The 13,709-nt window shown below is 50.1% G+C and overlaps 1 protein-coding gene across 1 annotated transcript in view; it reads left to right on the top strand.

Annotated features, from left to right (window-relative positions):
- Window positions 1-3,389: 3,389 nt before the first annotated feature.
- Window positions 3,390-13,709, top strand: part of MYBL2 (MYB proto-oncogene like 2) — a 31,667-nt gene continuing 21,347 nt past the window's right edge. The window contains exons 1-5 of the mRNA XM_087818726.1: window positions 3,390-3,571; window positions 6,886-6,979; window positions 11,301-11,372; window positions 12,136-12,228; window positions 12,462-12,682. Of these exons, the coding sequence (XP_087674852.1) occupies window positions 3,552-3,571; window positions 6,886-6,979; window positions 11,301-11,372; window positions 12,136-12,228; window positions 12,462-12,682 (500 nt within the window). The 5' untranslated portion in view covers window positions 3,390-3,551. The remainder of the gene's footprint in view (window positions 3,572-6,885; window positions 6,980-11,300; window positions 11,373-12,135; window positions 12,229-12,461; window positions 12,683-13,709) is intronic.

The following is a 13,709-nucleotide window of genomic DNA, read 5'->3' as shown; positions in this document are numbered from 1 at the left end:
TATTATGCCTTTCTTTTATTTCTTGCAAACTGGAAGTTTAAAGGCTTGACTGAAAAGAGAAAATAAAAAAATAAAGGCTTGGCTAGTTTTGAGTTAAACATTTTTAGCAAGACTATTTCATAGGTGATACTGTATATAATGTCAGCTTAGACCTCTATTAGTGAAATTAAGTTTAATCAACTGGTTAAGGTAATAAGCAGGGGTGTTTTTAAATTCAGACATGAACTATAAGAATGCCCTTTTATCCCAGTTGCTGTTCCACTATGTGTATGAACTTTTTCTGGCACATAAGCCACTTTAGATGAAAAAGTTAAGTGACTTCAACAAGTGTTTCAACTTTATTCTTTAAAAAAACACAAACCACCACAAACAACAAAACGTGATAGCACCAGTCCTAGCAGGTAACAGCAAAAAAATAACTGCTGGAGATTTTATTTGTTGAACTCAAATACCTCTCTGATCAGAGAAACATTAGAGCCAAGAAGGGGAGATAACACGACAAAGGGGAGATACCTGTAGGTGACAAAACATCTTTCCCCATGAGCAAGGAGGAGAATTTGTGGTATCTAATGATTCATAGATCTATGGCTTTTCCTAAGTTACTTTTTATTTATAAAACCAAATATAAGTTTTTAAACTCTGTTCCGTAAAGGGTCCTGGTATGCATGCCTTGATGAAATTTAAAACTTTTTTAAAATAAAGCTTAGGTAACAGCTAGAAACGGAACTAAAGGATGAAGAGAGAATTTCACTCTCTTCAGGCATTCAGTTCCCTTTTCTCCAACCCACGTTATCAACTTCTTCCGCTGCCTTTAAGACAGTAATACCATGCACTTATTAAAAGAAGTTTCTGGCTTACACCAGATTTTAACATGAAGCCCACTAACGTTTCATCCTAGGGCTGCTGCAGCCCACAAACTAATCGAGGAGAGAAAATAACCTCGTAAGAACGACAAACGGTGACAAACCGCGCGAAGGAAACCTGCGGTGTCAGGAGCTTGCCTAGGCCTGCTGACTCACGGGGAGTCGTCCGGGGCGGCTCGAGGCAGAATGGGGTCCACAGGGCCAGAGGCGACTGCAGGCCGCGAAGTCCCGGGACGGCCATAGTGTCAGAGGCCGGCGATGGGCCCGCGCTGCTCCCTCTCACCCCCGCGGCCTTTCTTTCTCTGCACGACCCCAAACGACAGGCGTCAGGGCAGGCCTCCCAGTGACCACGGCTCCGCGGGTGCGGGGCGGGCGGGATTCGCCGGCGAGACGGCGGCCCGGGGAAGTGCGCCGGAACTGAGGCTCCAAGCGGGACCGAGCGCCCGCGCTCCCTGGTGACGTCAGGCGGCGAGACTCCCGTGATGCCTCGCGGGGCGCCCGAGTTGGAGCGCGCGTCTGTAGCGGACGCTTTGCGAGCGGGTGTGGGACCCGCTGTCGGACCCGCCTGGGTCCCTCGAGGCAGGTCCTGCTGCGCCCGTCCGCGCGGCAGTGGGCGGCTGATAATTCATCTGAGTGTGTGCTGTGTGCAAAGCAGCTACTGGCCCTCAGGACAAGCATGCGAGCAGAACTGTCACAATAATAAGCTGGAGAGTAAAAACAAACAACTAAAAGTAATAATATGTGCCAGGGATTGTTTTTAGTGGTTTACACATATTTAATCCTACAACCACCCTACAAAGTACTTAACAGTGTAGTGGTTAAGAACGTAGACAAAAGAACTAGACAGCCCAGTTTTTAATCCCTGCTTTGCCATTTACCGTCACTTGCACCTCAGCATGCCATAGTTTTGGCAACGTAAGAAATGTTCAAACCTGCAGAGTTTTCATGAGTTTGTTTGAACGGCACTGACAACCGCCAGGAAGCAAAATCTCAAAGGACTGAGAAAATGCTCTGGAAAATGGCAAATTTACCAGTTAAGGTAAATGTACCACTTATTTAATTTCTCAATATATATATATAGATGTTTAGAGAGTGAGGAAGGGAGAGAAAAATATTGATAGGTTGCCTCCCATACTTGCTCCAACCACAAATCAAACCTGCAACCTAGGTATGTGCCCCGACTGGGAATCGAACCGGAAACCTTTTGGTGCTCCAACCAACTGAACCAGGCGGCCAGGGCAGTTTTACTACTTATTTTATGTCTGAGTCAAAGGGGAAGAAGATAGCAGGGAGTTACAGGAAATTCACCGGTGACAGATTAAGGAGGCGGGAGAAAGCAAAGTGGGGGAAATCTTTGGGACTGGATAAAAAGTAAAAGAAAGAGTTGCTTCATTAACGTTTGTGGGTATAGGATACTTAACACTCAACAATTAACAGGATAACATTGAGGGGATTTGTGGTCTCTGCTCGGGTGGGTGGTTGCGCTCGGGGGTGGGGAGCACAGGGTGGAAGGAAATTACCTTGATGTCCTGAAGGCTGTCATCCCAGATGCAAAAAGACAATGGACAGGCTCAGTTAAGGTGAAGATTGACCTTTGTTAGGGAAAAGCACTGCCCTAGGACATGACTACTGCCAGGAACTGTTTTAGTTAGGCTTTAATTTGAGACCATCCAAGCGGTTACTTTCTGTTTCTGTGCCTGTAAGGCCGCCCTGCAGGCTCCTCCAGAGCTAGTCAGGTTTAGAATTTGGCCCCTTCCCTCCCCCTCCCCCTTTCACCACTACGCCCCCACCACAGTACAAAGGTGGAAACGCGAAAGTCAACAAGGGGATTAAGGGGAGTGGACCCCTAGGATAAACAGGTGAGAGGGACAAGAAGTGTTCCTGGCCCAAGCAAAGGCAAGGGAGCTAGTCAGTTTCTTTTGGCTGGGGTGGGGGGGTCGGGCAGAATGCTATAAATCTGATCATGGAGTATTTTACCCTGAGAGAGGACAGAGGTTTTAAGTTCTGGAAAAACTAGATCAGGTTTACATTTTAGGGGGCTTACACGGACTGCCAGGCAGGAGAAGGGCGGAGGGGCCAGAACCACTGAATTCGAGGCTGAAGAGGAAGCAGGTTGGACGGCACAGCCCGGGGCTAGGCAGGGGTGAGGGGGCAGCAGGCCAGAGGAGCGGCTTGCTCTAGCCCTGGGTCTCTGCGTAGGCGGTTTCCCCGACCTGACTCTCCCATCCTTGCGGCTCACCCCCTTTCCTCAGTCTTTGCTGTGTGGGCTACTCCGGGCGACCCCCCCCACCCCCACCCGGCCTGAGCCGGGTCCCAGTCACGCCGCCCCGGGTCCGGAGCCGCACCTTCCCGACCCGCCGGCCCCGGGCCCTCAGCGCTCCGGGCGGCGCCGCGCCGGCCGCCGAGCAGCCCCCTCCCTGAGGCCCCGCCCCGCGCCCCGGGTCCGCCTGCGCGCCAGGCCCGGGCGGTGCCGACGCGCTTGGCGGGAGATAGGAAAGTGCTTCTGCGCGCGCTAGCGGTGCCTGCAGTTCCTGCGAGCTGCGGCCGGACCCGCGGCTACGCCGACGCCTCCCAGCGCGGCCCCAGGGCCCGGAGCGGCCGGAGCAGCCCGCGCTCTGACCCCGGCCCGGCTCCCGCTCCGGGCTCAGCCGGCGAGTAGGCGAGCGCGGCGCGGCCCGGGCCGGGGGGATGTCTCGGCGGACGCGCGGGTGAGCGGAGCGGGCGGCTGAGGGCCCCTCCCCCTCCCCTTCCCCTCCCCCCCGACCCTCCCCTTAGCCCCTCCGAGCGGGACCAGACTGAGGGGCTCCCGCGGGAGGTGCTGCGTCCTGGCCCGCCCGAGGCAGGGGGCGCACGAAGCTGGGGGGCTCTTGGGGCTCCTAGCTCCGCTTTCCGTGCCTGTTGGGCCTCGGAGCCGGGGCGGGTGGGTCTCCCGGGATCTGGGCCAAGCCCTGCATGATGTCATTTTGTCTCCCGCCTAATTGCGGGGTGGGGGTGGGACAGCGGTGTCCGCTGGAAGAGCCATTATCCCGGAGGCAGGCGACCCCTGGAGAGGGAGTGATTCTCCAAGTCACTGCGCGCGGGAGGCCAAAGCCGGGAACGCGCTTTTCCTTCAAGCTTGTTTGCGCTCCGATTTGCCGGTGGGCATTCTTTCAACATTCCGGGAAGCGTAGAGCACCCTTCGCCCTCTCTTTGGCCTGAGAAGGGTGCCGGGGGTGGGGAGTGGGGGTGGGGAGGGCCTCTCCAGGCCCCCACCACCTGGATTCCGGGTCCCACCTGGGCTGAGTTTCAGAGATCGGCCTTCGTGTTCCACTTGAGGAGTTTCAGGGCAGCTGGGGTTGAAGGTGTGGGGAAGAGTGACTGATGTGTATCACGACCGTTCTTCTGTTCAGGAGCCTCTGGGGCCGGGGCAGGAACTGCGGTCTACATTGTACTTATTCCCCCAGAGAATAAGTGGCAGAGTTGAGCCCAAAACCCAGTCTCTGGGTTCCAGGTCCCTTTCTTACACCTGTGCGCCTGGGGCCTGAGCTCTGGGCTCTTCTGCCAGTCTGGGAGTCTGGGTGGCCAGTGGGGGCCTCCCCTGTTCCCTCCCTGGATTTAGGCAGCCCAGATAACCTTAAGCTCTTCTCTAGGTGGTGGTTGTCTTCTCAGGCCAAGGATATAGATTCAAAAAGCACTGGTTTCTGGCTCTTCCCAGTTTCTCAGTAGAGAAGCATCTGATCCCTGGGCAGTGGTCAGGGTACCTGGCACAGGGTCTCTCTTCTTCAGGCCACAGTTTCCCAGGTCAGCTACAATTCTCAGGAGTGTTCTGGTCAGGTACTTGTCAGGTCCTATCCTGGTTTTTGTTTCAGGAAGTGTTACTCCAGGGAACCACAACCCCTGGCCCTCTGCCACTTCTCCCCTGGGACTCAGTGGAGGAACCTCCCACGTAAGGGATGGTTTCTGCACCCCGGCACCCCACAGTCCTCATCTCTATTCTTGGCCACTCACTGTAACTTTCCCCTCACCAGCGCCCCACTTCCTGCCCAGCTTCTGACTCACTGCACCTGGAGCAGAGCCCAGCACATGGAAGGGCATAGAAAGGGTGTGTTGGACCTACGTGTGGTGGCGGCCACTCATTGGCCTCTGCTGTTTCAGCTGAGGTGATGACTTGAAGGTGTAGGTTTCAAACCTGGCTGTGGACTTGGCAAGTGCCACCACCCCTTTGAGCCTCAATTTCCACACCTGTTAAGTAGGGATAACAAGGATGCACGTGGAGGGGACAGTCAGCGCCATGTTGGTGATAGAAGTGGATCATCTCTCGCAGAACTCCCCCAGCTGAGTCACTGTCTCCATTAAATAGAATAGTGCAGAGTGTTCACATACTTTTTCATCCTTGCAGGAACATTTGCCGAGCTCCTGTTAGAAGCTGGGTGCTGGAGACCTAAAGATGGTTTCTGTCAGGGGTCTGGGAGCAGTTGGTTATAAAATAAAGCCAGCCTCCTTTTGTCATTAGTCTCTTAAAGAATTTTTGTCTTCTACTTTGACACGGTGGAGGACCTCATGAATTGGGTCAGGAATGATTGGACGTGGCTGAATTCCAGCTCCTTCTGTGACTAATGTATTGCTGGGTTTAGACACTGTCTGTCCCTTTCCTCCTTCCTCCCAAATTACATTAATTGACATTTCTTGTTTACTAGTCGGCAGCATTGTAGGTTTATTCATTCCCGAATCTGGTCATTCCTTGAGTAAACATTTAGGGCCTTTTGGTGCTAACCCCCTGAGGCCCTGCAGATGTGGACCTGACCTCTGTCCATGAAGTCAAGGAGACAGGAAGCCTAAGGGCCTACATTCCTTTTTTTTTTTTTTTTTTTTTTAATTTTGAGAGTGAAGAAGCAGCAGGAGAGCCTAGGCAGTGCTGCTGTAGCTCACTGAGAAGTTGGAAAAGGGGGCCTTGGAGACAGGTTCAAGAGGTTAGCCCTGGATGAGCTGCTGCTGCCCATTGCTCCCCTGGTTGCAAGTCTCCTGCAGGTCCCTTAGAGTTTAGGAGATGCGTGCCTGTGGGGGAAGAAGAGGGGAAAGGGAGAGGTACAGGTGTACTCCCCAGATGGGGAGCGCTTGCTGGGCCTACATTCTGGAATAGAATTTCCAAGGTTCCCTAGGAGCATAGGAAGATGTTGACTTTAGGAAAGATGGTGAGTTCTAGAGGAGGCAGAAGGAAGATGGACACGAAGGGAAGTCCTCTTCCTTCCTTCCACACATGGTCTGCACTTGCCTTGCTTGTTTGAAGATGTATAGGCTCTTTCCACTTAGGAATGTACTCAAAGGTGACCTGCTGCAGGTCCTTCCATATGGAGTTGGGAGCACCTTACATCCCTTGAGGTGGAAAGAGTGATCTCCATTTTCCTAACCTGATTTAATTAAACCTGATTAAATGTGAAGGTTTGGAGCACGTTGGAAAATTGCCTGTTAGAAAATAAGACATCCAGAATTCAAAGCTTCTTGTACTTTGACTTTTCTCTTCATAAACTGTGCCTGTGTGTAGGCAAGAGTTGAGAGGGGATATGCAAAAATGGACATAATTACTAAGATATATTTAAAATGTTTTTCCCAAATAACCAATATTTCTTAAAACTCTGGTGCTTCATATTTACAGGCAGCATCAGCTTTAATCTTCTGAACATCCATGCAAGTTTAAAAGTTGTTATTGAAAAGAAAATACTAGATGAGTGTCTGGTTTTGAATATCATAATCTTAGTGAAATCTCAACTTCTTTTTTCTTGTAGCTTTTCCAATCCTTAGGGTGTTCCTGAAAATAAGTAAAAGAATAAAGAAGAAAATGAAAAGAGCTCATAACCCTATTTTGTTAAAATTTTTAAAGAGAGGGTATACGTACCTATGTTTTTGAAAGCAGAGAGAGTAAAAACCTGCTTCCCCCAAACCTTGCCCTAGAGGTCACTGGCACCTACCCACGTACTGTCCATCCATCCATCATGTAGCAGGACATGGAGACACACGTTTGACCTTTAGCTTGCTCTCCCTGCAGTGAGGAGCTGGATGAGCTACACTACCAGGACACAGATTCAGATGTGCAGGAGCAGAGGGATAGCAAGTGCAAGGTCAAATGGACCCATGAGGAGGTGAGTGACACTGAAGGGCAATTACAGCTGGGGTGATGGCAGCTGGGATGTGTGTGTGATGCCCTGGTGGGTGCGATGAAGAGGAGAAGCTGATGGAAGATGTGGATGGGTCCTCTGGTTCTCCCCAATACCTCTTCTCAGCGTTCTTGGGGACTTTCAATACTGAGGACTCCTTGGGGTAGGGGTTTTGTCTCAGACCTCAGAGCTGGCGATCACTGTTGTGTCTCACAGAAGTTGGCATGTTCTGCGTTATGGACAATAATTGTGTTTCTTGTCCTTTAACTGCTAGGAGGTTTAGCCAAATCTGCAACCCCTTTTATTATTATTTTAAGAAATTGTATCTTGAGACATCTATTTTTTTATTCTTTAGTCAGCTCTATGGAAGTATAATTATTTATACGACCAAATACTCCTTTAAAAAGTGAACAGTTCCAACAGTTTTAACAGATGTGTATACCCATGGAAGCACCACCCTAATTATTCCAAAATGTTCCCTTTGTGGTCCATCTTTCCCATCTCTAGGCAGTCGCTGATCTAATCTCTTTTGGCTTCATTCATTTTGCCTGTTCTTTCAATGAAATCATACTGTTGTACTCTTTCTATCTGGCTTCTTTCGTTCAGCAAAATGTGTGATTCACTAATTTATTTGTTTTTATTGCTGAATAGTATTCTGGAGTATACCACGTATTTCACTTGTTGTTGGGCATTGGGGCTGTTTCCAGTTGAGGATTCTTGGTAAGTCTTTTTGAGGATTGTGTTTTCTCTGAGCACATACTTAGGTACAGTCATGAGATGGGTGTCTGCTTAGTTTTATAGAAACTGCCAGACCTTTTTCTAAATTGGTTGTACCGTCTTAGACTCCTGCTGGCCTTATCTTTTTATTCTACCTCTATTTGCCAGGACGTGTTTAGTTTTAGGTCTTTTTTTTAACTGTAGGAGTTGTAAATCCCTGTTATATCATAAAAGATGCTTCTTCAAAGGAGTGCTAAGCCAGCCTTTCTGTTCATCCCACTGTGAGCTAAGAACTATTCAGCTTTTCTGGGCTTTGAAGAATAAATAAGATGGCATCCCTTCCCCAGAGCAACTCTCTGCTTGGGATGGAGAGATAAGACTGACCACAGGCCCCTGGATGTGCTGTGGTCATCCCTGGTGCCGGTAAGGATTGGTGTCTGTGTGTTGCACTAAGGCTTCTAGCAATAGGAGGCACTAGTAATTGTTGAAATACTTTTAGGAGGAGAGTTAATGTCTGAAGAGATTAGGGGAAGTTTTATAGATAAGGATTTGGAAATTCAGCAGTCAGAGAGGTAATTGTAATTGTTGAAATACCTTTAGAAGGAGAGGTTACTGTTGTCTTAAGAGGTTAGGGGAAGTTTCATGGACAAGGATTTGGAAATCCAGCAGTCAGAGAAGTGTGCAAAATGGTGGGCAAATCAGAATAGGAAATGGGTGGCAGGTGGAGAGAAGCCAGTAGAGGAGCCCTGGTTTGGCTGCAGTGAAGAGTCCTTAAGGGGAAGAAAAGTGGTTGGAAAAGATCAATTGGGGCCAAATCCTGGAGGACCTTGAAAGTCAGGCTCAGAATGTAGGATTATTCAGCTGGCAGTGTGGAGCGGAGCCATTGAAGGTTTTTAAAGCCAGAGGAGTGACATGAACATAGCCAGGCTTCAGAGACGCTAACCTGCTGTGTGTAGGATGGATAGATTTGGGGGCAGTGTGGGTCCCCGAGACAGTGCTGGGAGCTGGGGAGGGCACTGCATGGGACCGGCAAGCAAAGATGACTGTGGAGAGACTAGGGCAGTGCAGGGTGGAGTTGACAGGTGGAGGAGGCTCATGGGGTCCTGGAGGAGTTGGAGACGAAATGGCAAAGTGTCCGTGCCAGTTGTTGGGGGACAGTGGTGCTGGAGATGGACACAGGAGGAAGGAAGGTGTGGGCCTGGCCAGGCTGGACCACAGAGGACGGTGGAGTGTCTAGGGCTGGCTGGGTGTCAGCTGGCTCAGCTGTAGGATTTATGGGGACTTTGTCCAGCTTGTGCTGGATGGTGGCCAAGCTGCAACTGAGGGTCTGGATTTCTGTGGTGCCTTTTTTTTGTCCAGGAGGGGCTGGGGGAGGGAACGCATAACATTAAATTGACCGCTGTACCACTTTTAAGTGTACAGTTCAGTAGTGTAGTCCCATGTGTAACAGATCTCTAGAACTTTCTCATCTTGAAAAACAATGTATATACCTATTAAACACTAATTCCTCAACCCCCTTCTCCAGCCCTTGGCAACCACCTTTCTACTTTCTATGATTTTGACAACTTTAGCTATTTCCTATGAGTGGAGTCTTATAGTATTTGCCCTTTTGTGACTGGCTTATTTCGCTTAGGGTGATGTTCATCTGTGTTGTAGCATATGTCCAAACTTCCTTCTTTTTAAGGCTGAATCATATGCCATTCATTGTATGGATATATATATGTGTTTTCCTCAAATAAAATCTATCTCATTTTGGGAGCAGTTAAATTCCCACCACCAACTTTCTTGAGCTCTGCACACTCCTATTTGTTCATCTAAAATTAGTCCATGAGCATTCCCATGAGGGGTTTTCATTTCCCTGCCCCTGGTGCCCCGCTGAGGGCCAGGGCAGCGCTGAGCAGGAGGGTGCGGGCCATCGGGCCCATTGGGCAGTTCTTGCGGTCACTTTGCCCGCTTCGAGTGCAGTTCCCGCTCAGAACTCGCAGGCCCACAGGTGGAGCGCTAGCTCCTGCCCTCTGCCTCTCACTCTCTCACTCGTTCTCTAAAATAAAAAAAATAAGCAAAGCAAAAGTAAATTAAAAAAGAGTAGAATTTGTAGAAAAGGGGGGTGGGGGTTCAAAGGAGCAGAAAGCAGGTGGGCTGGGCTTGCGGCCCCGAAGACCTGGACAAACGAAAGGCCCTGGAGGAAGCGCCCTCTCGCCTCGGCCCCGCCCACCGAGTCGTTTTCTTTATATATAAATATTAAAATTAAAAATCAACTTGAGGAATACTTGACGTATGGTCCACCACAGTGAGTGAGAGTACAATCTGATGAGCTTCTACAGATGTGTTTCTGGGAAACTTCCAACACCTTCACCTTCTTGGACACTTTCATGCCCCCAAACATTCCTTGCTCCCCTCTGCTCACCCCAACCTCACACAGCCACCGCCTGCCTTTCTGTCCCCATGGCTTAGTTTACACTTTTTGGAATTTCATATGCATGGAGCAATGCTTACTCTTAGGTCTGGATTTTTTCTCTTTTTTTATCCTTAGTAGAGGATATGTTTATTGATTTTAGAGAGAGAGAAATATCAATGGGTTGCCTCCCCTGTGCACTCCAATGGGGGATAGAACTTGCAACTTTTGGTGTATGGGAAGATGCTCCAACCCACTGAGCAATCCAGCCAGGGCTATGTCTTGCTTCTTTGTCACAATGATATTGAGATTCCATGTTGTGTGAATCAGTAGTTTATTTTCAGGAGAATATATATTTAAAAAATTTTTTTTTGATTTTGAAAGAAAGAGGAAGGGAGATGGGAAGAAAGAAACATCAGTGTGAGGATGAAACATCAGTCAACTGTCTTCTGCACGATCCCTGGGTATTGAGCCCACCAGGCATGTGCCCTGACTAGAATCAAACTGGCAACTTTTCAGTGCACAGGACCATGCCCAACCAGCTGAGCCACATGGGCCAGGGCTTCAGGAGACTATTTTGACAGGCACTGTTTTGCCTTCTGACTACTCCATATTCTGCCCATGTCTCCCCATCTCCAGTTCTGTGTCACTATCATCTCTGGCGGGGGTACCTGTAAAGGCCTCCTTTCATCCATCCTGTCCTCTGACAGCCCCTTTTCCTGCAGCTGCCCAAGTAAACTTCACAACAAGCATGCATGTTGGACTGGGACCACGCATTGCTCAAATGCATCAAGGGCTTTGCAGGACACAGAGGCCTGAATCAACCCCCAGTGTGGTCTGGCCCCTGCCATCCCCTCCAAAACCAGCTTGCATTTCCCTCTCCCCCTTGCTTCCTGCATTCCAGCTACACTAGACTTCTTGGGCCTCTCCTTTTTCCTCCCTGAATAGGCAGTCGCCACTAACCTCTCCATGCCCCCCAGCACAGTGACTTTACTTTTGTTTGCGGGAGACTTGGATTAGCATCTGTCTCTCTCTGGACCGTAAATCCCACAAAGTCAGTTGTTTGCTCATCTGTAGCACCTGGTGCTTAGTAGGTCATGGCTGAGTGGAAGAATGGGGCTGTTTCTGGAGAGGGCTCTGTCACAAACAGCTGGTTTTTGCACTTGTGAGCTGAGCTCTGTCTGGTGTTGGCAGGATGAGCAGCTGAGGACCTTGGTGAGGCAGTTCGGACAACAAGACTGGAAGTTCCTGGCCAGCCACTTTCCTGTGAGTGCAGCCCTTCTGTGGCCTCCTCCCCCAAGGACAGGGTTCTGAGTGACCAGACAGCATTCCTGGGACAGACTTGCTGCTAAGCAGAAGAAAAGGGAGTTCCTTATCAATCCCCCCAGGCCCTTTCTTCCCAAACTGGAATTCTAGGCGCCCTGATTAAGCATCACCATGTAGCAGTCTCAGCATGCCTGTGGTCTTTGGGCTCTGACGTCTGCAGCATGTGATCTGTGGCATATTTGCATTTCTTCCTGTGTTGGTGCTCAGTTTCTTAACAGTGAGACTGAAACTGAAGGGAATTGATACTTTCAGCAGGCTTCATGGTGAGGCCTCCTTCAGGGGGTCTTCACAGATACCCCCTCCCAAGACTGCAGGTGTCTGCTTGGGAGGGTTGTGTGACTGGACCTGCTGCCTGGCTTATGTCTTGGGTTGCTCAGGAGCCAGGTCACAAGACCTCTTCTGCCCTGTTCCTCACCTCCCTCTTCCATGTGATTGAAATAACATGATCAGGGAAATAACGCTGTCCCAGAAGGAAGCAAGGTGGTTTCCCACAGGGTTATTAGTTTGCCCAGTTCCATCCATGTCCTCTGTAGCAAAGAGAAACCATGTGTGTTCTGGCATGTGGCCGTGTGGGGTATAGTGGATGCAGGAACAAGACAAAACCCATCTGAGCCACCTGGCCCAGGCCACAGTCCCCTGAGCCCAGTGATCAAGCAGGATCCAAGGCTGCCTCCCCAGTTCTCAATGATTCTTGTCCTCCCAGAACCGCACTGACCAACAATGCCAGTACCGGTGGCTGAGAGTCTTGAATCCAGATCTTGTCAAGGGGCCGTGGACTAAAGAGGAAGACGAGAAGGTAACTACTGGGACAGTGTCTTGTACACAGTGGGCCTTCACTTACCCCCAGTGAATCAAGAGACTGGAAGGCTGCCCCTGCGTTTGGCAGGGGTTGTCAAGCTGAAGGTTGGGTGTGTGTCCTTTGCTCATCAGTCAGTCGCACCTCTCGGCTGCAGCGAAGCCCATGAGGAGAGAAAGGTGCTGGTGTGTGGCAGGGGCAGGTTTGGTGGCTTCACAAAGGTTATTTCCAAGGTCATCGAGCTGGTTAAGAAGTTCGGGACGAAGCAGTGGACACTGATTGCCAAGCACCTGAAGGGCCGGCTGGGGAAGCAGTGCCGTGAACGTTGGCACAACCATCTCAACCCCGAGGTGAAAAAGTCCTGCTGGACCGAGGAGGAGGACCGCATCATCTGTGAGGCCCACAAGGTGCTGGGCAACCGCTGGGCTGAGATCGCCAAGATGTTGCCGGGAAGGTGAGCCACCTTCTAGGGGCTTGGGGATGGTGGTAACAGGCAGGATGAGGTTCCCAGGTCTGGGAGAGCCTTGTGGGTGAATATTCCTCAAGTCTCCTCTGGAGTTGTTCACTTTACCCAGAGATGCATGAGTCCTTCAGACTCTTGCTTGGGCCTTACTGTGGGGAGTTCTGGGGCAGGGCAAGGAAAAGGGGCCTGGGACCTCCCATTGGCTGTGTAGATTTTCATTTAGTCCCCTCGCAGCTCTGCGTGCCATCCCTGCCCTTTGCTGTGACCAGGGTTGTCTGGTCTTTTTCTTTTTTTTTTTTTTAAAAAAAATCTATTGATTTCAGAGAGAGGAGGGGAGAGGGAGAGAGAGGTAGAAACACCAATGATGAGAGAGTCATTGATGGGCAGCCTCCTGCACGCCCCTAATGGCCCCCACTGGGGATCAAGCCTAGAACCCGGGCATGTGCCCTGACCAGGAATCGAACTGAGATCTCCTGGATCATAGGTCAGTGCTCAAGTGCCAAGCCTCACTGGCCAGGCTCTCTGGTCTTTTTCTAGAGAATAAACCTCCCTCCTGCCTGTGAGGTCAAGGCCAGGATCTGGACATCCAAACCACTGCCCTGTTTTCAACCTGTTCCTCCCTGGGCCTGGTCCCTCCAAGCCCTTAGCCTCTTGGGTTTTGCAAGGAGCATTGGGAAGACTTGGCTTCAGTCTTGCCAGGCTCTTCCTCCTGATCAACTCCCAGTCTCCTAAGTTGCTTATTGTTCCCCTAAGTGTTCTCCATCTTCTGGAAACAAAAATCTCTTGCTGTTTTCCTCTACCCTGTTCTCTTTGTCCTAGTGTGTTTTTACCTTATTTTATTTCATTTATTTTCTATTTTATTTTATAATTTTTTTTTAATTTTAATCTTCCTTTTCTCGTGACACTATGGTCCTGGGAGGGAGAGGAGGTATAATGCCAGGTGGTGTATTCCCCTTGAAGTATAAATTGGTCTGTTCTCAGACTCAAACCTGAGCGTGCTGTCCTTTTGGAGCTTCTC

This window comes from Miniopterus natalensis, chromosome 7 (assembly GCF_054644295.1).
Source record: "Miniopterus natalensis isolate mMinNat1 chromosome 7, mMinNat1.hap1, whole genome shotgun sequence".
In the NCBI taxonomy this organism is placed as follows: Eukaryota; Metazoa; Chordata; class Mammalia; order Chiroptera; family Miniopteridae; genus Miniopterus; species Miniopterus natalensis.
This window is presented reverse-complemented; position numbering and strand designations above follow the sequence as displayed.